This window comes from Cyprinodon variegatus, unplaced genomic scaffold (genome assembly GCF_000732505.1).
Source record: "Cyprinodon variegatus isolate N-32 unplaced genomic scaffold, C_variegatus-1.0 Scaffold369, whole genome shotgun sequence".
NCBI lineage: Eukaryota > Metazoa > Chordata > Actinopteri > Cyprinodontiformes > Cyprinodontidae > Cyprinodon > Cyprinodon variegatus.
Genome location: NW_015150822.1, coordinates 663,155 through 689,842, shown reverse-complemented (window position 1 = coordinate 689,842; position 26,688 = coordinate 663,155). Strand labels below are relative to the sequence as shown.

At 38.8% G+C, this 26,688-nt stretch overlaps 1 protein-coding gene across 1 annotated transcript; it reads left to right on the top strand.

Moving 5' to 3' along the window:
• Positions 1–26,281, top strand: LOC107092161 (hexokinase-1-like). Its single transcript, XM_015386480.1, has 21 exons — positions 1–345; positions 12,203–12,365; positions 16,846–16,994; positions 17,079–17,198; positions 17,283–17,378; positions 17,477–17,576; positions 17,653–17,836; positions 18,499–18,654; positions 18,745–18,832; positions 19,103–19,248; positions 19,370–19,562; positions 19,648–19,759; positions 20,175–20,323; positions 21,816–21,935; positions 22,022–22,117; positions 22,204–22,303; positions 22,389–22,572; positions 22,662–22,817; positions 22,917–23,004; positions 23,259–23,404; positions 25,102–26,281. The coding sequence occupies exons 1-21, from the start codon at positions 283–285 to the stop codon at positions 25,247–25,249; spliced, it is 2,757 nt and encodes a 918-aa protein (XP_015241966.1). The 5' UTR covers positions 1–282; the 3' UTR covers positions 25,250–26,281.
• The last annotated feature ends 407 nt before the right edge of the window (positions 26,282–26,688 follow it).

Sequence of the window (26,688 nt, the reverse complement as noted above, 5' to 3'; positions counted from 1 at the left end):
TGGCCTTTTCTGCTTCAACTTGCTGCGTTCACTCGTGTTTCCTGGCTTCAACTCTCACGCAAAGAAAAACCTGAAAAGTATTTTTTTTTCTGTTACAAATCACACTGGACTAGAGTCAGGTATTATATCTACATCTTCAGTTAGATTCTAACTGAAGCCAGGGCGCAGACATTTTGTTTTACTATTACTTAGTCTAAGTTGGTTTGTGTGAGTTTGTGAAAGAGGGAAGAGGAGTCGGATTGGGTTTGTCTGCATGAGTTTTTGAGTTGGAAAAAGAGCAGAATGATCGCGGCTCAACTACTGGCCTATTACTTCACAGAGCTGAAGGATGACCAAGTTAAAAAGGTAAGCTTTAACGTGTCTTTCTGGGTATTTGACAGGTGGATACCGAGAGAAGAACACAATTTCCCTCCATTGTTGCTCTACATGTTTGCACTAGTTTAAAATGTAAGGGAAGAAAACAAACATGACTTTGTTAGGAGGCTGTTAAAACCTCACTAATGGTGAGACTTGGATCAGCGTGGCCGGGTGGGACGTGACTAACTGCACCGTTTGGGTAGTAGGATGTGTAAGGAGGTGAGTGACTGATGGCATGATGTAAGAGGAGTCAGGAAGTGAGGCTCGGGGATGAGGAGCTTGCTGTCTCTCTTCTTCTCTGCTCTCATTAAAGTTCACATTGATTCCCTCACTGGAGGTCAGCAGAATGAGAGCAGAAGAGGAGCTTTTTCTCCACATATAAATAATTCAGATCAATTCTCTTCTCTAGATGGATCAGCGGTTTCAGTAATGCCTCAGTGTGCTCTTCCCCACCAACACATTATCTTTTATTAGTTACCAAATATGATGCATTTGTAAACCTGCTATATATTTAGAAAGCATCTAACCCTGTTTTACACATTGTAACATTCAATTCATGGATAAGCTAAAAACTGCACATATTTGATCTGAATCTGAAACCTACAACTTATCACAGAATATTAAGTTTTAGTTTCTTCTAAACTTTAATCTGCATTTTTAGTTTACTCTTATCCTCTCTCAACTGAAAGTGATTAAAGTTCTTTAATCTCTAAGAATAACCAGTATGGCACAGATCCCCTGCCCCTCAAAATTCCCTTGTCAGACTTTGTAACCTTGAATGTTAGTGTATGAAAAAACATTCCCATGTAGACCCATGTGTGTCCTCCATGTCTTTCACCGTGTGTGTGTGTGTGTGTGTGTGTGTGTGTGTGTGTGTGTGTGAATCTATATGTGGGAAAATGGTCAGGAGCCATCCTACTACTGGTCTTGGAAGAGAAAGTGTATGTTGGAGCAGTGATCCTCTCCAACATGCAAAACAGTTCAATGCAAACATCTGGCTTTTTACCACTATTTCAAAACATTTTCAGAAAACATTTATTGATCCCAAATAAAAATGTGATAGTTTGTCTTTAAAATTAGTAAACCTTCTATTCTATAGTATTTGGAAAAACTACAAAACATTTTCATTAATAATTAAAGATCCATATTGTTACTGAACCGAGAGCTAGTCCTGCATGGTGTTAAACACACAGAAAAGGACAACTGGGATAGATGCCTTCTTAGTAAATTGGAACTATGATTTTAAAAAGTATTGATTAAAAAATAACTATCCCTAGTATTACCACTTTCATAAATTGCTGGTAAACTATGCATTTTAGTAAAGCTTCCATTTCTAAATGACAATATGACCCTTAAGATGTGACTCTTTTGGTCCGGATCTAATGTGGAATTAAAAAATTAAAGCTTCTCATAATCAAGACAGAGAAACATTTTGATCTTAGTTTACATCCATATTTCTACTAAACTAGTTGGTTTTCAGTAAATACCTCCACTTTGGAATGATATTAGATTCCGCCAGGTTTGACTCATTTTCACCCAGATCTGATGTTTGCAGATGAGATAATGATAGCAAAAGTTATAATTATAAGACCTCTGCTCAGACTGAGCCAGGGTCTGCTGTGGGTTTATTGCCAATGTTTTTTCTTTAATCTTGCACCAAATGCAAGCTCAGTTTAAGCGGATTCGCCAATCAAGACCAAGAACACAAGAAATAAAATAGCATAAAGATGAAGAGATTATTAAGTCTGATATGAAAAATAAGAAAAAGTACAGATATATTAAAATGACTGCTCTTATTGGGAAACATAATCTCGGGCATTACTACCATAATTCTTGGTGTTTGTGGGACCTAAAAACAGCTAGGGTTAACTGTGGTATGGTACTGAACAATGTAAAGATAATGCCATGCAATTGATGCTGATTTTCTTCATTTGTCTTTCTTTTTTTTGCCTTTGCAACCATTCTCATTAGCTTTAGCAATCCAATTCCAAAAGTTTATACCAGGTCAGACCATCATATGAAGATAAAAGCCACACGTTGATATTGCAGTTAGGCAGCTCTGTTTATATATTAGTTTTATTTTTATTGGAAGAAAATGTGAAAAATTCTTCAGCAGAGGTAAAGATAGGTTAGATGTTTAAGCTCGCCTTTGGTTTATAGAATGATGATGAGTGATTTATCTGCCAACCTTTTGTTAAATGACACATTATATCTTTATACCTTATGTCTTATATCTCCTTACTTTAGAACAGGGTAAAGATTGCATCTTTTATTCATTTAACCTGACAGAGTACTTTCATTTAGCTGTGACCAAAGAGGCTATAAATCCAACAGTATTTGAGGGAATAAATAGGTCATTCACATAAAAATATATGTCCCTACAGTTGTTTTATTCTGAATTGAGAGGTCATAGTATTTGCATTTAGAGACTGAAGTAAAGTTTAAAGCTTTTAATTTTGATAGTTTTATTAAACAGAGGAATAGGATTAGGGCCCTGAAAGCAGTCAGAAAATAAAAAGTCTTTTTTTTTTTTTTTTTTTTTTTTTTTTTTTTTTTTTTTTTTTTTTTTGGTCAAAGCTGGTTTTACAATATGTGTGTGTGTGTGTGTTTAGTGCAGATTGGGATCCAACAGTTCCTAGTTCTGCAAAAAGTCAGGGACCAAATCACATTGTGTGACCTTGAGAATGAAGTCATAATATGTCTTATTTCTCTGAGTACCTGGACTCTTGTATGGTCCCTTTAAGGTCTCCGAATAATGTCATTTTTCACCTCTCTGTTTTAGTGTTTATAATTGGGAAGAAGCCGTTGGATGTTCTTTGTTTGTTTTAGTTTCACACTTTCCCTGCAAAAGGACTCTTAAAGCCATGTTTCTTCACTTACTGATCCTGAGTCAGATCATGACCTGCAAAGGTGAAACTGCCCTCATCTGCAGCCAGTACCTGACGTAATACAACACCTCTCCCTCCCTTCTTTACTCTTGCTCTCTTCCTCTCCCCGCCTCCCTAAAATAGGCCAGCTTTGAACCATGTGACCACAGGTGCTGCAGAGGGCTTATGCCTGCACACAGCAATCTGCAGGTGTGTTGCTAGAGTTTGTCAGGGCCTTAGTCATGGAAATTATTGAAAACTTCCTCTTGCTCCAAAACTGTAAAATGTATACTTTGAACTTATTGTAACATTAAGCCAAAGTTAAAGCTTTTTTTCCTCCTCTCAGTCAGCTGCTTGTCTGCCGCGGTGTCCTTGACTGGCTTCCTGATTCGCTTCTAGTTCCCATTGAAAGCAGCATCTGCATGTGTCTGCATCTGTGAGAGTATGTGCTTGGGTGGGAATAAGGGAGTGTGCAGAAGGGGGCGGTGTAGCAGCCTGTATTTTTCCACATGGCGAGGCTGTGTGTGTGTTTGTGTGCACAATATTGTGGTGCACGCACACACACAGACAGACAAGTGGAGTTGCATTGAGTTTCCCTCAATCTCCTTGTGGAAAGAATAGGAATGCAAACAAAAGGAGGTGGGAGGAGAGTGTGAAGGCTCTCAGAGTTGTAAAGCAGGCTCTGGGTTGTCAGAGGTGAGTTGAGGGATAAATGTGACCTTTTCAGAAATCATGTATGCAGAGAGCAAAGACGAGAGCAAAACCTGGACAGTTAAACCACCAAGCAAAAGACTTATTCTCATAAAGTCATGTTTTGTATTAGCACCGTCTAACCAGATGATACGGTGCTTTAAAAAGAGCGTATGCATGATCACAAAATGCTGAGTCAGAAATGCTGCTGACTCAAAAATCAGGAACAGAGCTAGAGTGCTTTAAAAACATTTGCCCGCCTTACAGATTTCTTCAGCATTTTTGTTGTCTGTTTCTTTAAACACTGTTAAGCTCAGCTGATTTAGATCAAATATTTATTTTTCATTTCAAACAGCAATCACTTGAATTGATAAAGAATCTCAATATATTTGAGCATTTATTTTTCCCCACTAGAACAGAACGAGTCATACAACATTAAATAGGCTAAAAAATCTCAAAAGGAAAATATATTTTTAGCTTCTTAAGATCTGGAAGATGTCACACCTGGAGTAGTGCTAAACTTTCCCAGGGGTTTTACAAAAAAGTGACTTTTTTTGATCCAAAAACTTTAGGAAAGTGTCTGTGGACTAGTAAAACAAAAGGGTTAAATCTTTTGTAAGGTGTGCACCAAACTAGGGCAGTTTTACTGCTTCAGGGCCATTCTGGCTTGTAGAAATTGCTTAAACCTTAAATTCTGTTTTTTGCTTGAAAATCTTGAGGAGAGCTGTCAGGCAGCCAGATTGGACTTGAAAGCTGTTGGTGTGTGGGGTAAAAATCGACTTGGTGATATATCGTGACTTAGCTGCCGAATATAATATAGATCTTTCAGTTGCTAATATCGATTTAAAAAAAGAAAAAAAAAACGTTTTTGCCTAAAACATGATGGGGAACTGGGTTGCCTCTGCACCCCCACCCTGGCAGATAGAGCTGTGGAACCCTTTAGCTGTGCAGCGCAGCACCTTATCTGTAGTTGAGGAAGTCACAGTGGAAGACGTGGACTGACTCAAACCACATACAACATGGATACCAACATAATTGAATAATCAATCTAATGAACATATGCAGAACTTGCTTATTTGTTATCCATACATTTAATTTCGGTAGTTGGGTAAAATATCGCAATATATATTGATATTGCAATATTTTTGATAATATCGTATTGTTTCCTCAATACTGTGACACGTATCGTATCGCAACACCCACGCCAATAATCGCCCCCTAGTAATGAGTAGGACAATGATCAGAAGACAATCACCAAGTCTATCTATGATTGGCTGAAAGATTGAAGGTTTTGGAATGGTCTAGTCAAAGCCACAATCGTGAAAAGAAAAGTTTTTAGCTCTATTTAATCAAATTTTGATTATCTGAAATAGTCAAGTGTGCATAAAAAGCAAAAATAAAACATACCCCTTGATTACTCTTATTCCTGGTTGGAAGGATGGCCACTAAACTAGAGGCTTAGCAAGAAGAGGAAGCTCTGTGACCTTACTTTGCTTTAGCAGAGATTTTAATCTTTGCTTTTCACAGTGAGAAACGTAAAACCACTATGTTTGAGTGAATCATACTCTGTCTAGCTGAATGTTTGTCAAACGGTTATGGTTCGAATATTGAAGCTCAAACAGGTGAGATATTGTGACGATGTGAGGAGTGTACTAGCAGTTAGCATAAACACTGAGCTGGCAGCTTTAAATGTTCAACCATTAAACCAAAAATTCTTTTTTTTTTTTTCTTTTTACATCAGCTAGCAGCATACTGGTTGAACGGAGCCTGGGGTGGAAAAATACTCAATGATTTTTTTCACATTGAGTTATTTTAAAAGGTTCTAACCTGGTATTTTACAAATGAAAACCTTTTGAAATCGAAATGAATTTAATCATTTCTAAGAAAAAATTTAAATGGAGCTCATTCAAACCTCTTTTCATACCCATTTATTTTCTTTTTGAGGACATGCATCAGACTTTGACCTGTCTGTATGGACATTTATGTGGATGACGCATTAGCATTGTTAGCAGTTCGCCATGATTTTTTTCTTCCCACACTCTTACTCAATATATAAAAAGTTAAACAATTAGCAACACTCTGTCTGTCTGCAGGTAAGTTCCTGATTGCTGGCGCTAGACTCCAAAAACATGTTTATTCTTTAACCAGATTTTTATTTGCCACCTTCAGCCTCCCTGTTGCCAAGCAACCATTTAAAAAAAACTTTCTCTCGATATCCCCCTACTTCCTTTGGGAGGTTGACAATCTTTTCTTTAAACAAAAAGAGGAAAATAAGAGGTTTGTTTTGACTGATAAGACAAACATTCACAATGAACAGCATCTTCAACTCCTTACTCGCATTTCTATAGCTTCTATAAAACTGTCCACTTCTGCTTAGATGGGGGACGGATGAAAATGTCTTGAGATTTCCATACCCTGCAAAAAGGCACACTTGATATCCATTGAATGTATTTTATATTTGTTTTGACAGATCTTACATCTAACAGCAGGCTGAGTGACTCAGTTGCACATGGGGGGGGTCTCTCTGTAACCTGTGAATATTGAATTCTTTAAAAACTTTGGGAATCATAACTTTTAAAGTTTCTTAAAACGCTATACTATCTTTTCTCATGTAGTACATTTTGTCTCCTGTCTCATTCTGCTATTCTTTCTGAGGATATATCCTCTGTAGAAGCTCTCTTATTCTACCTTCAGACCGCACGAACTACAGGCACCTGAAGCAGCTAGTTTACATGCAAAGTCAATGGTTGACGCGCATTAAGGCGCAGCAAAAGGTCCTTCAGCAAGTTTTGAGCAGCAGGAGCAGTGTGTAATGAACTTCTGAGCATCTGACATGCGTGATGCACCGTGAATGCAGCTGATATTGGAGCTGGCAGGGAGACAGACTCAGCACTGTTGATGCAGATCCCTAAAAACTCCTCTGAAACAGTTTATTAATGCCTAAATTAACTTAAAATTCCCACTGACAGAGCACTGTCGGTATACCGGGGTCTGAGTGGATCTGACAGCTAAATAGTATTTAAAGGATCGTGATCTTGATTAACTGACTGGACAGGGGAAGTTTTCAGGTGGACTTTCTTACTTAAGAACATTAAAACTACTTTTTACCCACTGATCACAGCAAATATAGCAAAGCTGCTATCTGCCATTGATCACAGGAGTAGCAGAAGCATCAGGCGCATCTGGACACTTTTTGCCTCAATGTGTACAAGCATCAGAGATGAAGCAGCAGAGGTTTTATTTGCTGCATCCAGTGCTTGCGGTCTAAAAGTATCATTATTCATTAAAATAAGCCAATCGACTCTTTCAATTTCCTCTGCCATTTTTACAGGCAAGGAAAGGATAGGGTAGCTCCGACCAACGTGCATCAGTCCCACTTTTCAACTGCACAGTTAGAGCAGTAAAGATGCTTTAGTCAGAACTAAACTTGTACAAGCTTAAAAAATGAAGCAAAACGGTCGTTTTTGCTGCTTCTGCAGCGTACGGTCTGAACGTATCATTAGAAGCATGTAATAGTGCTAGGTGATGCCCTACTGTAGTACTCATAGAAGTGACCTCTAGAGCAGGTGGTTTATCAGCTAAAATAGAAACTAGGTTAGGACTGTGACCAAACAAAATCTGATGTGGACTCTATCGATCCTACTATTTTTGGCCATAAGAGCTCAGTCCAGGGCAGTTTGCCAATAACTCTCATTTTTTTATTTTTCCCCTTCAGGAGGATCTCATTCTGTGTAATTTGTGTGTCTCCAGCAGCCTGTTGCTCAAAGTAAACTTATATGTTTACTTTGAGCCAGTAAACTGGAGCCAGTAAACTGCTGTAGTCCTTTATTTGAATGTGGAAGTTTTTTGCCTTGTCTGTAATTTCATTATTGCTATACTCTCCACCGTTGTCTGTGTGGATCCATGCTAAATCTGAACTTTTTTTTGTGTGCAAAATAACCGGATAGTCTTTGTCAGTATTAACAGAACTGTGTATGAGCCTCTCTAACGGTCTGTTAAAGGGGAACGCCGTTTTTTTTTACATTGGCCCCTTGATTTTACATTATTACATCATGTTCCTCTCAACCATATAAGTTTTGTGTCATTTGGAGCTGTTCTGAAGATATTCCGTTAGGTTATATCCAAGTAATGTCTTCCTATGGGCAAGTGACATGAAGGCACAAACTAAACTGTTTATAATTTATCATTTATTGTACGCCAGCATCCATAACATGTAGGCGAATCACTGTCCCCCAGAAATCCACGGTTATATTTTTTATATTTATATATTTTTTTAAACAAAGCAGAGTGTGTATGATGTCATGATTAATAGAACATGATGTAATAATGTAAAATATAGGGCCCAATGTGTAAAAAAAAAAAAAAAGGCGTTCCCATTTAAGTTAAAAGTTAAAAATGCGTGTGAAACTTTAGAAGAACTTGATGCTTCTCTTTTGCAGACATCTCGGCTGTAGCGAGAACTTCAATTTCATTTCAACACAAGCTGCTATTCTTATCCCCATCTCTTAATGTCCCCTAATGTTCCCCTTCTTCGCAGAGGAGGGAGGGGGGCAGGGGGCGTTTAAATGTGACATCAAATGTCGTGTTTAAAGGGAATAATTGTATCTCAATTAAAAAGCTCTGCAAGTGAGTAAAACTCAAATGCCTACACTTAGGTTGAGCTCTGACCACTTTAACCCAGGGGATGACCCGTGTTTAAAAACCACACACTGGGCCCTGCAAATAACCCTCACAGCTGTCTGTGTCAAAGGGCAGGAAGAGTCTGCTAATGTGTGATCTGCAGTGGAGGTTTATTCATCCTATCCTGTCTCCATTCTAATAGTTAAAGCACTGCTATCATTTTGTTCTTTTTTGTAGTAAAACCCTTCATAAATAATAGGGTATAAAGTCATGAAATTAAATGCTTAGAGTTGATATATTTAATCGGAAGCCTAGGTTTCAAATCTAGGCTGAGTTTCCATTGGTGCATTAAATCTTCATGTTAGATTGTCCTGTTGTACAGGCGTGTGGAATCATGGTTGTTTGGTAAATGTCTTTGCATGTCCCTATGGTGGACTAGTAACCTGTCTGCTGTGTGCCACCTGTTGGCCAATGACCAGTTGACCAAACATTTTGATCATGTGATTAAAAATTACCTTAAACCATTGCAGATGAGGCAAGTACACCCCTGTGAGGTGTTAAAAATGGTTTACGTTCAGAAACCAGGTGTTCTGCATGTGTGTCTCAGTTAATGCAGATATCAAAGTGCGCATTGGTGCAGTCGCCAGTGTTGTTGAAGGAACTTCTTAGGCCCCGTCCACACGAAGCCGAACCCTGGCCTAAACGCACAAATTTTTCACCAAACCAGCCTCTCTTCCATACGAAGCCGGCGTTTCGGGGGTCTGTAAACGATCTTTTTTTTTATTAAGCCTTCAGAGTGGGAAGATTTTGAAACGCCGTTTTCGCGTTTCCATCAATTCAGCACCTGGATTTGACTGAACCACGAAAATGGACCCGCAGGGCAACCATCTATTAATATTAGTGTGCATGCCCAACATTTCGTCGTCTATTTTTGCTTTGGCACCACAGCGCCACTTACAGGCCTTGCATACATTTTGCAGCGTTTTCATGCATTTGTGTGGACGATAACATTTATTTTACGTCTCCGTCTTTACGACAAACGTTCTGGAAAATATTAGCGTTTCGTGTTCGTTTTGACTTCGTGTGGACGGGGCCTTAACCAGAAGAGAAATACGCCACCCATCACACCCACAATCCTAGCTAGTTTAAGGTTGTCCCTCTTGCGTTGTGGCATTAAATGATATAGCGCAGACCACGCTTCAAAATTGGACATAAATCAAAAATATCTGCGTCATTCCTGCGACAAGCTAACTGTGACACACTGCTGCGGGAGTATAACCAGCCCTTGAGAAACTACTCCATGCTTCCATTTCATTATCATAAAAATCAGGTAAAAAAAGGAAGAACAAAAAGGGTCAAGGAATATCTATGAAGGATCTAAGTCATCGTGACTGACTGAGGACTGGAAAGATTTAGCTTGTTTTGGCTGTATGTGGTAATCGGATAAATCTTGGTTAAAACAAAACACAACAAATATCACCTCCATATTATCATTGCCTTTTTCTCAGTTCTGCCACCTAAAACAAGCATTAACACCTGAAGATTTTCAGCCAGATTTAACTCCCCAAAATCCTTTATTTTTTTGTTGTGGAACCAGTTTTTTAATTTAGACTCGTAGGCTGTCAGTGGATTCACCTTTACTGGTAACTGTTAGATTTAGCTTTGGTGAATCTGAAAAACTTGCATATAATTTAAGATCAAACTTTTAATTAATGATATGTGGTTCATGCCTTCTATTTGTGAAGATTTTATGTAACAGTCTAATTGTGTTTAGTGGCCTAGAGGTCGGTCCAGAATGCTTAAGTGAAAGGCGCCTGGACTTTTCTCCTTCCAAAGATATCTACTACTCGAACACTTCTGGCTGCCGTGACTTAAGTGGCTGAGAATCTACCCCACCACTATACTGGGGTCACATGACCACGTTTACATTAAGTAGATTCTGATAAGATTATGGTAGATTAATGTAAATCCTCAGCTGGGAAAGCATGTGTAAAGATGGACTGTGCTCATCTTTATTCACAGGACCCTTGGTGGGTTCGTTTCTCTATGTAACTAAATAAAAAGGTTGGTGGTAAAGAGACCAAATGTTCATCTTTATGAAGTGTCAAAGTAATGAACATACCTGCTCTGAGGCATTGATTAGGCTTTTCCTGCAAATTTGCTCCGATTTCTGTTTTTTTAATAATTAAGAAATATCGCATGTTTTATTTTACAAGATTTGCCACAAGAACATTGTAGTTTAGACATCAAAGTTGATATATTTGACTTAAAGATTTTTTTTTTTTTTATTTAACATAAAGCAAGGGCATCCAAGTACATGCTGGTTGTTTCCACATTATCATTAGAAATGTGATTTCTTAGGTGTTTAGCAGGGAAATGTTTATTTTTCTCCAAGTTTCTCTTTGTAAAGCTTAGTATGCCAGACAAATATAGGATTGTATAAATACATAAGGAAAAAAAACAACTTTCATTTGGTTTAAGGCAAGTACATATTTTAATAAGATCTTTACTTTTTATATATTTGTAAAGTAAGATAAGTGATAAGATGGTGTGACTGCTATTAAGGTTTAAATGAGATGATCTTATCTGGTCTCAAAGCAAATATTGAGCCTGACTGTTAAACATGAGACAGAGGAGGTCTTTAACAGTGTGGCTTATTTTTATCACTGATTGTCAGTCAGAGGGATCAGTTTGCCTGCTTTCTCCCACCTGAAATGTATAACACTCCATTTTTAGAGCTTGTATACAGAATCTACCTCCTGCAGTATAACAGACGTTGATATAATGAATGCAGATATCCTGCTGTTCATCTGTTATAATTCAGACTTATTGTTAAAACCTCAGAGACCAGAAATGAAGCAGTTGTCATTATACATCTTCTCATTCATGTCTGTTAGTTGTTAAGTGTTCAGGAAATAGAGCCAGAAAGGCTCCATTGATCTTTAACAGTCAGGTTTTTATCTGACCTACAAAAGGGTTTTAAGAAGCTATAAAGTCTTTTCTTTTAAACCATTCACACCCTCTGAGGCATCGTCTTGTAAACCAAAGTCTTACAGGAAATGTGTAAATCTCTAAACAGGAACTTTCAACATTCCCATTAGACTTTGGGTTTGTTCTCCCCTTAGTGTGTAACATTAGATCAGGCTCATATGGATGGACTGCGTGTGAGATTTTACTAGAATCAGGTTTCTACTTCATTAATGTTGGGATTTTTATTTATCACACTTGGATCATTGAGTGGTTTGGTTCTCTGCAGTGTCTGATGTAAAACTTAATTTCATCAGACTTATTCAACATCCTGTTTCTGAGAAGTCCAGAAAGCTTGGACCAGTTGTTGCCATGGGAGTGGGTGGGGTCAGCTTTATAACTTCCAGACAGCAGATAGTTGCTTTATGGCTCTTTTATCAGTTGAGTCAGGGTTATTACTAATCAGAATAGTATTATCTGTTTCTGATCTTTATATGTCACTAACCTGTCACACAGTTTATACAGAATCCCCTTTCTGGTCATGCTGACATGACTGGAATGAATGGAAAGTTCAGGATGTGCCAAAGTGTTGCAGTAAACCACTGGAAGATGTGATGCACTGATTTAAAGCTAAAACAGCGATGTGTTGCCTTAACATTCACATTTAGACCAATTCTAAAAATAATATTTTTTGCTTCCAGATTGATAAGTACCTGTACTCCATGCGCTTCTCTGATGAGACGCTGCTGGACATCACCAAGCGCTTCAGAATGGAGCTGGTCAACGGGCTGGGCGGTGACACCAACGCCACCGCCTCGCTAAAGATGCTCCCAACGTTTGTGCGGTCGATCCCGGATGGAACAGGTTAGTTTATCCGAGGTTAAATATTGTCCACCCCAGTTCTGCTGCTGCTGGTTCCTCACAGACTCATCCATCTCATATAGGCTTACTTTTTAATGAAATGACCACAAACTCCTAAATGGTTTAGTTCTAGGGTAGACAACATCTGTCCTGCAGCTTTTGTATGCATCCCTGCTCTAACACACCTGAAACAAAAGTTCAAATGATCCCCTTTGCTTGTCCGTAAGGTTAGGTAAGGTAAGGTTAGCAGAGGCCTGACCATTAACCATTAATTTGTTTCAGGTATGTAGAGGAAGGGATGCATGCAAAAGCTGCAGGGCAGTGCATATGTAGACGCAGCATCCCCACGATGAAACCTAGCTGTTATGGCCCCATCTTCTTAAAGGAATGTTCTGCCTAAGCAGGGATAAAGAAGTTAACAAACTTGACTGGAATTTGAATAATGCTGAATATAGGGGATGATGAGAAGAGCAGGGCAACATACGCTGTCTTGGTCTGACAAAAATAAAAAAATTTGCCTTACCCATTTTCTATCAAACCTTGCATATCAAACTTAACTAGTTGGCAGACGAAGGTATTCATTTTTGCAACTGATTTGATTTTTTTTTTTCTTCCAAAGATTTAAGTGTAACAGAATTTCTAACAGGAAAATAATTCAATGGTGGCAAAAAGATAACATCTAGATGTGCATTATTTCACCCATATGTTGGCTGTTGGTAAAAAGACATTGCCTAAAATAGGATGTTTCACAAGATTAGCTATTCTAGTGAGAAATCCGGCTCAGCTGAATATGAAAAGTCAGGCTGAAACAACAAATCGGATTAATTGTGATTAATTGATCCTAATTATCAGTCTTTCAGGTGATATGTTTACATGAGGTTGACATAGTGGAAAAATTGCAAATCTTCTTCTGGTAATTAAGCTTGTATGAGTGATACAAACAGCAACTTTTAAACAGAGCGTGCACGAGGAGAAATAGGCCCATGCATGCTCTCGCACAGGTTTAGTAGTAGACGTTCCCTTCCGGGAAGCGGGTAGAGCGTTGTGCACGTTTTTTTTTTTTTTTTTTACTGTTTTGGCTGTTTTAAAGTTGCTGTTTGCATCCCTCATATAAGCTTGCTTTCCAAAACAAGATTTGCAAATTTTCCACCATGTCAGACTAACCACAGGTAATAAAAAAATGGGGACGAGCATGTAGGACGACCTTATGTAAACATATCGCCAGAATGATTGAGATTTAGGAGGACCGCTTATTTTGATAATCCACCCGGAAAAAGAGCATCCTCCATTATACCTTTAAGATAAAAAAAAAAAAATCTTCATCTCTCAACATGCTCTTTTCAGAACTCCACAAGTGGAGAACTTTTAGTTTCAGCCAGTTTAATTCTGTAAAATATCTTCTTTAAGGAACCTTTTGCTATCCAATTATTAATCCCTTAAAAGTAATAAACAGATTAATAGATTAGCAAAACAGTTGTAAGCTGCAGCCCTAATGAAAAGCAGGAATGCTTTCCCAATAATTAGAAGTTACAGTTGTATGCCTGTATTTCCAGTGAAATGTATTCCTGCAACGTATTGACCCATTGGCAGGACGCAATGGTCTAATATTATTTTCAAACAGGAAAATTAAATCTAAAAATGCTTTTATATAAGTTTCTCAAGTTGTTAATGGATGTTAAAGGAAACAAAAAAATCCATATAGTTTCACCCATCAGGAATTTATATTCCTATGTGATAAAATCCTGATGGAAAATATTTGTGTCAAAGAGGAGTCATTACTTCTCTCTATTGTCTTTCATGTCAAATAACCTTTGATGCTGTGTTGTTTGTTTTGCTCACAGGCATGATGGATTTTCATATTGTTTATACATGATCAATACTGTTGGTCAGAGCCTCTCTCTCCACATCATCATGCCACTTCTGTTTCCTGTAGTTTCAATGACCCAGCTGTGCTGTGTAATGCTCTGTGCTACACAGAAAAACCTCAGACAAATCGGATGAGCTTTAATCTTGTTGGAGAATCCAAAGTCAGTTTAAACTAAACAGTGATTCTTCCTTAAACTATAGCATTTTCAGTTGGTAATGTTGTTCTTCTAGTCAATAATGATTGTAAAATTACTTTCACTCTAAGTTTTCTACAGTTACCACTTGGAATATTCAATTTAGTTTATTTCTACAGCATCAATTCACAACAAATGGCACTTTACAATTCAACCAGATCATCCAGTCAAATTGATTCAAAGATTTCTATCTAAGGAAAACCATTTGATTGCATCGACTCATTGACTCTTCAGCAATCCCTCACGCCAAGCATGCATGTAGCGACAGTGGAGAGGAAAATTCTCTTTATATCGTATTGATGTATTTTAACAGATTTGGTTAAAAAATGTGCAGTCTTTAATACAAGTGCTCTTTGGTACAGTACGGGCCTAGTTCAATTAGTTTCCACATCGACCCACATCATTTCAGATTAATTTATTGTTTATTTACTTATCATTCATTTCTTTATCTTAATGAGACTGATTTGATAACCTAACATTTTCTAGGGTATTATATTATTTGAGATGGACTCGGCTTTTAAAACATCTTTTTAAATGGTCAGCCTTGTGGAATATGATAATTTTTTCATAATATTCTCTAGCAAAACTGCTGATTTCAAACAACTGAGCTAGATTTCTGCAAAATTGTTTAACGTTTTTAGTTTGCAATTACCATACCATACCACCTTAGATAACTACATACCTTACCACCCTATGTTTATTTATATAGTACTTTAAAAACCCGGCAACACGTGGTTGATCAAATTGCTGCACGACAAGTAAAATGGAAACAATTCTACACCTACAAACGCTACTATAGCAGAATAAGATTAGACTAAAAAGGGCAATCAAGGCCCATCTTGCATGGTGATAAAGACCTAAAAGCAAAAGTGTGCTTTTTAAGTGAGGTCTACAAGGATTATCTGAGGGAACTTTTCTAGGCAGCTTGTTCCAGAGCTCTGGACCAACACTGCATCACCTCTTCTCTGCAGCTGAGTTGAAGCCCCACCCCAGCTCCACAGTATCCTACCGCCACATTCTGATAAGCAGAAGCTCCAAACACTTATCTAATCCAAAAAGTTATAAAATGTTACATAGTAGCGTCATTCAGAAAGAATGAGATTAAACGCCACGTGCCTCAGTAAAATGTTTTTTGATGACCTAAATAAAAAATATGTGCTCCCTGGTGGAACCTGTGGTCTAAAACGATTTTATAAAAATCCAGGAACAAAAGCCTAGTTGTCCTGGACTGTAATCATGTCAACGACTTATTCTGAAACCCTCTCTGTAGTGCTTCCATGCCTTTTACACAATCCAACACCAAGTTGTTTTACATTTCTGTCTGTTCTGATTGTATGTTTCTCTTCTGTTTGACTCCCTCACAGATGTAAGATTTTTCAGCCAGTTTTGTTTTCTTAAAATCTACAGATCTAGGTTTTAAGAAAGAAGCCATATTTTTAGCCTGACCTTATTCTTAGCCTGACCTTCATAGAAGCCTTGGTTTTGTTTTATTTATCAGGGGAAAAGGTCACGTTATGACTCCACTAACTACATTTATAGCAGCTTTATAAAACTTGGAATAAAATGGAATTATAGATCCTCATCACCTATGGATAATCAGCTTTAGTCTAAATATAATGTACTGCATTGCTGTTGCACTCTTGCTAAAACCACAGTATTTAAAAAAGTAAAATTAAAAATGAAAACTCCTTTAAATAGAAAATCTTCCTCCTTGATAAACTTTGCAGCAGGTGATAAAAGCCTGCCATAAAGCTCCTGGTTATGTTAACCATTGATCAAATATTATAACGAAGGTCATGCCAGAATTAAATAGTTTAAAGCAGGGCTGTAAAGATTCCCATCAGCATGTCTGCACATGAAAAAGTAGGAATGCAAAATACTATATTATATTTCTCTTTTCTATCACAAGCATTTTTTTTAATTTATACTAAAATGTTTATATTAAGAGTAAATGCTTCAGTAAAGCATCTCCTTTTAGAATTCGGCTGTTATTTGGATTCTCATGTTCAGTATTTTTCTAACGCTCATATATTTCAGTTCTGTTACCTTTCGGCCGCGGCAAGCATGGGAGCGTAGACGGGATGTGAAGATAAGCAGAGGTTCCCCATCAGAAAGGAAAAGGGATCGTTAAACACACAACCTGTGTTAAACTATAACGCTGACATCTTATTCACGGGTTAGATGGTCTAGTCAAAGTCACGCTTTTTATACTTTCGCCTGTAAAGATGGTTTGCTTTTCTTATCTGTGTTTTTCTAGATATGAAATAAATATCAAAAGAGAAATCATGTATTTAGACCTGTTGGTTCAACTGGGTGGATTGGAAAGGCTCAAACGCTTCATGTTTTCATGCAATGTAATCCCTCTCTTCCTGTACTGATATCTTTTCTCTCTTACTGTGTTCCCATCGCCTCTGCCTCGACAGAGAAAGGAGATTTCATTGCTTTGGATCTGGGAGGCAGTAACTTCAGAATCCTGCGTGTCAAAGTCAGCCATGAGAAAAAACAGACGGTCCAGATGGAGAGTGAGGTCTACGACACGCCAGAGGATATCATTCACGGCAGCGGAACAAGAGTGAGTTTATTTTAGATGTACTCCGGTTCCCATCAGCTCTTCCTGATGATGATGCCACCTTCTCCCTCCTCTTCTCTCCTCCAGCTGTTCGACCATGTGGCCGAGTGTCTAGGCGACTTCATGGAGAAACATGACATCAAAGACAAGAGACTCCCAGTGGGTTTTACCTTCTCCTTCCCCTGCCAGCAGAACAAACTGGATGAGGTAAACACCTTTTTCTAAGGTGTTAAAGTTGCAGCTGAGGTCCTCCAAAAGGAATCGGAAATATTTCTCTTTCCTTCTATCCAGGGCTATCTGATACAATGGACGAAACGTTTCAAAGCCAGCGGGGTGGAAGGGATGGATGTTGTCCAGCTGCTCAACAAAGCCATTAAGAAACGAGGAGTGAGTGACACAATGAGCCATAAGGCTTCCAGTCAGAGCGGGAAATAGTACACAAATTACATGAGAAACTCATCTGTATTCCGTCTCATTTGTTTCAGGACTACGAGGCCGATATCATGGCAGTAGTGAACGATACCGTAGGAACAATGATGACCTGCGGTTTTGATGACCAGCGCTGTGAAGTTGGCATTATCATCGGTGCGGCTTTGTTAAAACAGGAGGGGAAGAAGTCTGATTAGTAAGGGAGGTTAAAGTTTTTTTTCTTTGGCTACAGGTACTGGCACCAACGCTTGCTACATGGAGGAGCTGCGTCACATCGACCTGGTGGAGGGAGACGAGGGCCGCATGTGCGTCAACACTGAGTGGGGGGGATTTGGAGACGACGGCCGGCTGGAGGACCTCAGGACGGAGTTTGATAGAGAGATAGACAGAGGTTCTCTCAACCCCGGCAGCCAGCTGTGAGTTAAAACTTCATGGAAATATTAGACCTGATGGTTCTCCATCACACAGCAGTTTATCCAAAAATAGAGGAATGAGAAGGTCACCAGCATTGTTTTGCTACGCTATATGTACATCTTGATATTTTTCATATTCTTTAACACAGACTTGAGTGTCTTTTATTGAGATTTCAAGTTACATTCAGGAATGTCAGCGAACAAACCATATGAGGACCAAGGAATGCAGCAGACAGCTTATAAAACAATACACATACACTGCTGAGATCAGAGAGAGAGAAGCTGTGAGAGAAAAATTACTTTTAAAAGTGGGATGAAAAGAAATGTATTGATAAAAAGGTCAGAGAAGTCTGATCATGAAGCCCTGCATTTTAATGGCTTTATATCAAGCTCTTCACACCAGCCATCCCTGCTGTGGATCACAGTGGTGGCTGTGTCATGGTGTGGGGAAGCTTTAAGAGACAGGAATCCTGCAAAGAGCTTATGGGAGCTGTTTTTTTTATTTATTCTTTTTTTTATGTGATGCAATCTAAAAATAAAAATTAAGAAAATACATTGAAGTATGTCACATTAAAATGTCATAATATTATCAATAGCTTGTCATTTTATGTAATAAAAAGTGACCCATATCTGACCCATTTCATCTTTCATGACATTTCCTGCAGTTTTGAGAAGATGGTCAGTGGGATGTACATGGGGGAGCTGGTTCGCCTCATCCTGGTAAAGATGGCCCGAGAGGGGCTGCTGTTTGAGGGGAGAATCACCCCTGAGCTGCTTACTAGGGGCACATTTGAGACCAAACATGTTTCAGCAATAGAGAAGTAAGTGCCACCCAAGAAGTAACTGTAGCACTTGTTTGTATGAGAAATAATTACATCTTATGTTTTCTTTTAACCCTTTCTTTTTTTTAGGAGTAAGGAAGGTTTAATCAAGGCAAAAGATATCTTAAGTCGACTTGGCGTGGAACCTTCAGCAGACGACTGCGTCGCTGTACAACACGTGTGTATTCCTGCAAAAGGAGAAAGAAAAACTGCTTAAAATGTTGATGGTGAAATTCAGATTGTTATGTTCTGTTTATCAAGGATAAGCATATATATTCATCAAGAAATAAAATAGTCAATGATCCTTTTTTTTGGGGGGGCAACATTGTTGAGAATAGTTGCTTAACCTTTAGTTTTAGATTAACTAAAATTATGGAAAGGTTTATTTTAAGGAAACGTTTTCAGGTGATACAAGAATAACCTGTTTTTTATGGTCTGCATCCTTTAGGTTTGTGCCATTGTCTCCCACCGCTCTGCTAACCTGGTAGCTGCTGCCCTGGCTGGCATCCTGTTGAGAATGAAGGACAACAGAGGATTGACACGACTCCGAACCACTGTGGGCATTGATGGGTCTCTGTACAAGATGCACCCACAGTGAGTGTGTCGATTATAACTCCCTCCTCACATCTACACCCGCCTGTCTGTTAAAGAAAGGCCTTAAAACGCTCCAATCCAGACACTGAATGATGTTTTTTTTTTTTTTTTCTGTTTGAAGATACGCTCGTCGCCTCCATAAGACCGTCAGACGTTTGGTTCCCGACTGCGACGTCCGCTTCCTTCTATCAGAGAGTGGCAGTGGGAAAGGCGCTGCCATGGTGACAGCCGTGGCCTACAGACTCGCCGATCAATCCCGACAAATCGCCAAGATACTGTCCGAGTTCCGCCTGACGACCGAGCAGCTGCTCGAGGTAAACAAGGAGTTCCCCCATATTGTGTATATTCCACTAAGATGGGCCGACAGCGTTTAGAAAGCTGATGTTTACGTTGTTGCAGGTGAAAAAGAGGATGACGACAGAGATCGAAAACGGTCTTTCAAAGAGTACACAGGACACTGCCACGGTCAAAATGCTGCCTACGTTTGTCCGCCGCACCCCTGACGGCTCAGGTAACCCTCACTTACAAATCTGCCATCTTTGATCTGCTCGGAAAAACTTCTTTTTTTCTAATCCACTGAAGTTTGACCTTTTTTATTTACAGTTCCTGTTCCATAATTAAAACGCTAAAGTCTTTAGCTTCAAATATGCATTCAGGTTATTGAGCTTAATGGGTACCAACTCTGTGACCATTGTGGCCATTTTTGCTTTTTATTACTGAAATCTCAATGTATATTTTTTATAGGCTTTGCTGTTTTTGATACATGGTTTTTCAATTTGAATTGATTCAAAATACTTTTTGAATCCCAAAGGGAAATTAAATCTCGCTGTTACTCATGGGCAGTTTTTAAATGAGATGTTATAGGTGTAGACAGAAAGGATCTTATGTTGGTCACTCTACACACTCTTCAATCCACATTTGTGCAGAAAATGGGGATTTCCTTGCTTTGGACTTGGGTGGAACCAACTTTCGGGTTCTGATGGTCAAGATTCGCTCTGGGAAAAAGAGATCGGTGGAGATGCACAACAAGATTTACGCTATTCCTCTGGAGGTGATGCAGGGAACAGGAGAGGAGGTGAGATTGACAGGAGATCCAAGGAGGAAAAAATAAATGGTTTCTTCCTTTAGATCCTCAAAAACTTTAGAGGTGAGGGATGGGAATCTCAGAATGGATAGAGGGGGAACCAAAGTGTTGCTCATGTTTCCTCCCTATTAGGGTCTCTTTTAAAGGATTCACAGTTATTCTTCCTTATCAGTCCAAATTCCTGAACTTAACTTATAGCCTGGAAAAGAAGCTTCGAATCTTTGTTGTCCAACTGAGTCCAACTGAGTTAATCTGTAGAGTAGTTCTTTTTTCACAGTGCTATGAAAAGCTATTTAGATTGTTTTTTTTTTTGTTATGCCTGTTTTATATCCATAGACTAACTTTAATATATAACTAGATACTTCATATAGGTTTCAAGTAACTATTTAATTAATACATAAAAACATTCCAAGTCAAAAGGGTTTTATTTGATAATATTGGGCTGATTAAGATCACTCCAGTAGAACCTGTTTAACAGGATGACACCAAGAAAAAGCAGCACATCCTGTGCAGATTTATATACATACAACAACAGTTGAGAAACAAAGTCCCTGACGTCTATCAGAAACTGTATTTCTGGAGTCTTGGCATTTCAGTGAATCTTGGGCTACATTCACACTGCAGCTCTTACTGCAAAATTCTGATTTTTTTCGTCAGATCCAATTTTTTTTATGTGGCTGTTCAAATGACTGTGTCAACTTGTGTCCTTGAAGGGGAGCAGCTGTGCAGAAAATTAAAAAAAGACATGTCAGAAGTTGTTGTCAATGGATGGTTTTAAAGCTGCAGATGATGAAAAAAGAAAAGTTAGAAAAAAGGGAGCTAAACGATCCATTATAGCTTTCTGTGGAGCAGTTACACTTCAAATGTGTGGGTACGGCTTCGTAATCAACTGACCCCTCAAGTTTCTTGGATGTTGGAGCCGACCAAATATTTGATTGTCCATCCACTGTACACTTTGTCTACGCTGTCCTCTGTTTGTTCCGCACTGTAATTGTTTTCATCCCCGCACTGTCAGTACAGTGTGACCTCATCTCCAAACTAATTCCCATATGGGTCACTTGGCTGTTCAGACTGTAGTTACATTCTATAAGATCCAGCCTGTACTGGATTTAAAACCACATACAAACGTGACTCAAGGCTATTTTGAAAAAGTCTGATTCTATGTGACTTGGCTTGTTCAGACAGTCGGGTAAGAATCTCATTCAAATCACTCAGACCAACAACAAAAAAATCAGATTTGGGCGATATTAGTGTGAACGTAGTCTTAGTCATTATCTACAAAGATTGTTTTGTCTGCTTAAATCTGGAAAATTAGTTCAAACTTGGCAATGTTTTTGTGTTTCCATCTTTGTTGTGTTAGAATGTGTGGGTTATCTCAAGATGTATGACTTCAGTTCGAAATCTGAGGGAACTTTGAAACGTGGAGCTCCTTCATGCTTGGAAATACCTTTTGTTTATTTTAAAATGCTTGCATCTGTTACAGCTGTTTGATCACATAGTGCATTGCATCAGTGACTTCCTGGACTACATGGGGATGAAGAACGCACGTCTTCCTCTGGGCTTCACCTTCTCCTTCCCATGCCGACAGACGAGCCTTGATGCTGTGAGTCGGCCCGGCTGTGCTTATAAAGCTGATCCATCTCGCGACCCAGAATGGACCCATCTGTGACGCTGTGCTTCTGTATGCAGGGCATCTTGGTGACTTGGACCAAGGGCTTCAAGGCGACAGACTGTGAGGGAGAAGATGTTGTCGGACTGCTGAGGGAAGCCATTAAGAGAAGAGAGGTAATCTTTAAAGACGAGCGTTATTCTTTTAAAAGCAGTGGGTTAGTGGCTGTATTTTACCTCATTGCCTGGGCTGCTTTCCTCAGGAGTTTGACCTAGATGTGGTGGCTGTCGTCAACGACACAGTGGGAACCATGATGACCTGTGCCTACGAAGAGCCCACCTGTGAGATTGGACTCATTGCTGGTTAGTTCCTGTTTATTTTTTCTTTTCACAGAATACAAATCTTTCCCTGCGCTGCGTCGGCTTTAAGCGTGCCTTTTGGCTGCAGGAACTGGCAGCAATGCCTGCTACATGGAGGAGATGAAGAACATTGAGACGGTCGAGGGCGATGAGGGACGCATGTGTGTCAACATGGAGTGGGGGGCTTTCGGGGACAACGGATGCCTGGACGACTTTAGGACAGAGTATGACAACATGGTGGACGAGCTCTCTCTGAATCCAGGGAAACAAAGGTACTTTTTAGAACATAAACATTTCCTACTCAGAAAAACACTTGTTCATGTATTCAGTTCAGGACCTTTTTTGTTCTTTCGTGTCACAGATATGAGAAGATGATCAGCGGCATGTACCTTGGAGAGATTGTGAGGAACATCCTCATAGACATGACCAAAAAGGGATTCCTATTCAGAGGCCAGATTTCTGAAACACTGAAGACCAGAGGCATCTTTGAAACAAAGTTCCTTTCACAGATAGAGAGGTAAACAAAGAGAACAAACTGTCTGAGGGCTCAAATTCTGATTTTATTTTATGGTTTAGTTTATTTAAATAAGTTGATCGTCATGTTTTCTGCCTGCAGTGACAGATTGGCCTTGCTGCAAGTGAGATCCATCTTGCAACACTTAGGACTGGACAGCACATGTGACGACAGTATTATCGTCAAAGAGGTATGGTGAACAGAAAGCACTGGACTCATCCTAAACTAAATAATTCAGCCATGAACTCGGCAGAGAACCTTCTTATCACCGTCTCCATTGTGAAAGGAAAAAGTGCGTGAGCACTTTGGTCACACACTGGGAAAAATGTTGCAAACATTTGGTTTCCAAGTTTGATCAATGATATCTTTGTTCTGTGTGGCAACTCACTTTGCTCCATTTTTTTTTTTAAATGATGCAACAATGATAAGAGTCTTTATTTGTAGGTATGTGGAACAGTGTCGCGGCGTGCCGCTCAGCTGTGCGGGGCAGGGATGGCAGCTGTTGTGGATAAGATAAGAGAGAACCGCGGCCTGGACCATTTGGACATCACTGTGGGGGTGGACGGGACGTTGTACAAATTACATCCACAGTGAGTTTGATCTGTTTATTTTATTAAGTAAAATTCCTCAAATGGTAACATACTAATTTTGGTTAATACGTTTTTAAGTGTGAAACTGAAGGAAGTTGACCACCTTAAAAAAGGTGGGCGTGTCTATCTCACAATAATGTTAATAAAAAGGTTTTGAGTGGAAACAAGGAGATTTTTTTATCCTGATGAAGTGCAATGGATTTCTTCAAAAGGAGACACTTTCCCGTTTGTGAACCTCTGAATATTTATAGCTCTAATTAGAGGGGAAAGAGTAATATAAATGATTTATGTAATTTAAAGGCAAGTTTGCCTGATTCATGCATGGATCTGAGCTTTTTGGTATCAAAATAGTACTGCAGATATATTGCAACCACAGTATCATTGTGTGCAGGATAAATATCACAGAGCTATAGTTAACTTAAATATTTCAGCTCTTATTAAAGGTCTTCAATCTTTGCTGCTCAGAGAGCAGAATTCAAGCAATTCTGATCAAGCAAAATACCTCTTTACCACAAATTTATTTAGCATAATATAGGCTACTTAAATTGCATTTTATATGTTAATTTAATGATAGATAGTTGGACACAGCGTCTACTACTCACAAGTACTTAACATTGTAGGAAGGGAAGATTAGATGGAAAAGAGAAATGTATTGATACTGCTATCATCTCTCAATATTTACCAATATTAGCATAAGATCAGAGATTTAGGTCATTTGAATAGAATTTCTCTGTTGTTACTCGTCCTGCTTAAGATCCTAATGTCTGGAACTTGGCATTATATTAACTTTCAATCATTGTATCTTATTTCTGCTTGCAAATCATTATGGACATGTTTATAGGTGCCCAATATTCCTGCTCTGCATATCATGTCAATGATGTTATTGGCCAGTTGGATGGACTAAGAAGGCAGAGGGAACAGATAACAAACACAAGTGTAAGAGAGATCTGAGTTTTTCCAGAATCAATAGGATGGTCACAAATTTCAGCAATAGCATCATAAATCCCCCTAATATTGTGCAAACAATAACATCAACCATACAATAAGCCTACAATAATCCATATTAGAATTTAGATCCAAACTGTTGGATTTAGGAACAGTTTGTGATCTTTGCATTAAACTTAAGCTTCATCCATTTATTTAAAGTTGTTTTTGATTGTAAGTGATCCTGACGATTCACCCTCAGAGCCTGCAGGGACAACTGGCAGCAGGGCAAAACAGCATTAGCGGTGATAATTTGCTTCCTTAATGCACACTCAGCCCTTTCCAGCTTAGTGGTGCGAAGGAGTAACATTAACAGGTTGATTTAAGCCTTTACTGTCTTCTGAAGTTCTTTTAAATAAACTCTGTACATTTTGTTCCATCTTAAAAACAGACGGACTGCTCTGCTACAAAAACATTTTGTACCTGAGGTGATAAATACTGTAAGAATGTAAAATGCCTGTGCTTTAGAATGAGATGATCAAGTCGAGTCATGTTTAACGACCATGGCTGAATTTGAAACTTGTGTCATAGAGTTTATTCAAGCAAAGTGTATATGTATAATTCTTTTTATCTGGATATGAAACTGTTGCTCAGTTGTTTTTTTTAACATGTTTTTGTTAGTTTCATTACTTGTCTGTTTCATTGTAACACAAGTTGTAGTTTATTTCCTCCTGTTGACCCAAGATCGTATCATATCTCCTGTTTCTGCTTAGTTTCTCGCGGGACATGCATCAGACTGTCAAGGAACTGGCCCCTAAATGCACCGTCAACTTCCTGCTATCTGAGGACGGCAGTGGCAAAGGAGCGGCTCTCATCACAGCCGTGGGCTGTCGGCTTAGGGAAGAGCTCAACAGTAAATAAAAAAGAAATGATCTGCAGTTTGTCGTTTTCACCCCATTCCTCCCATCCTCCTCCCCTTTCTGACACGCCTTGTTTTCCTCCAAACGGACTACAGTCAACACCTTACATCCTGGCTGCTGTTCCAACCCTGTGTCTACCTGAGACAAATAAAGGGGCACTCCCTTTCTCTGCAGACTTCAGTAGCAGAGGTTATCTATAGCAGTTAACTATATCCAACAGCAACCAGTTGCTTCAAAACACACTTTTGTGATTATAAACTTTAACACTTATAAAGATAAAACATCTGATTTAAAACATAATTAAATATAATATGAATATGTTTTATTTTTATTATGTTTTATTTTATGCTACCTATTCCTGGTTGCTCCAATGTCTCCACCTGGAGGCTTTATCTGGTTACTGCAGTTGTCAGGTTTCCTACAAGTCGTAAATAAGACATTCATTTCATGATTCAACAAAAAACAACACAATTTTAGACCAATTTGTGTCTGTTTGCTGCTGTTCTAGTCTTAATATTTTTACAGGGTGACTTAAATCGATCGGATGGAGAAGAAAGGGAATATTTGTGCTTAAGGTTTTTAAAAGTCTCACCCTGATGTGATGCAATATATTTCGCATTGTTATTTATTTTATTTTTATGATTAAAAATATTCCTGTTGCAAATATCATACGCACACAGTGGGCCACTGGCTGATATTCCCTGACTTTATTTTCCCCTTGCACTGTGCACCAACCCTACTTTCATGTGTCTGCTGAGTGTGTGTTTCCGCTCTCTGACTGCAATGTGTACAGCTCTCTGTAAGCCACTGCAAACTGCTTCATACTGTTGGTACTAATTGCAGCTGCTGGAAAACTAGCTGTTGGGTTTTTTTGGTAGTCATGGCCGTCCTTATCAGCATGAACGTGGTGCTAACATGATGAACAAAGATGGCAACCTGAGTATAAATGTAAGAATGTAACGGAGGCAAATGTTCGGGAAAGATTTATTGCATTTTGGCAGAAGATGTGTATATTTAAAAAAAAAAAAAAAAACTCCACTTCATCAAGAAGGGTTTTTTTTCATACGGAAATCTCAGGAGAGTTTTAGGGATTTTTTGGATTTCGTTTTTTTCTTCTTCATTAAAACCAAAAAGAGATGCTAAAATGTACATTTACTATTTTTGATGCAGTTTCCTGTGTTAACACTGGTCTTTTTTTTTTTTTAATAAATATCTGACGCTTTTAGTTCTGTTTTCAGTTCTCATGTCGCAGTCTATGCAGCATAGATTACTGTCTGGTTAAAACACCATTTCATTCCCGGTCAGCTTTCCTGTGCTGTTTATCGGACTGCCAGCTTCTACTAAACGTCCAGATGGTTTTCTTACTTCGGTCCACTAAACAGACTGTACTGTTAAACATTTTCTGTCACTCAATAAATCAAACCTGTGTTGTTCTGATGC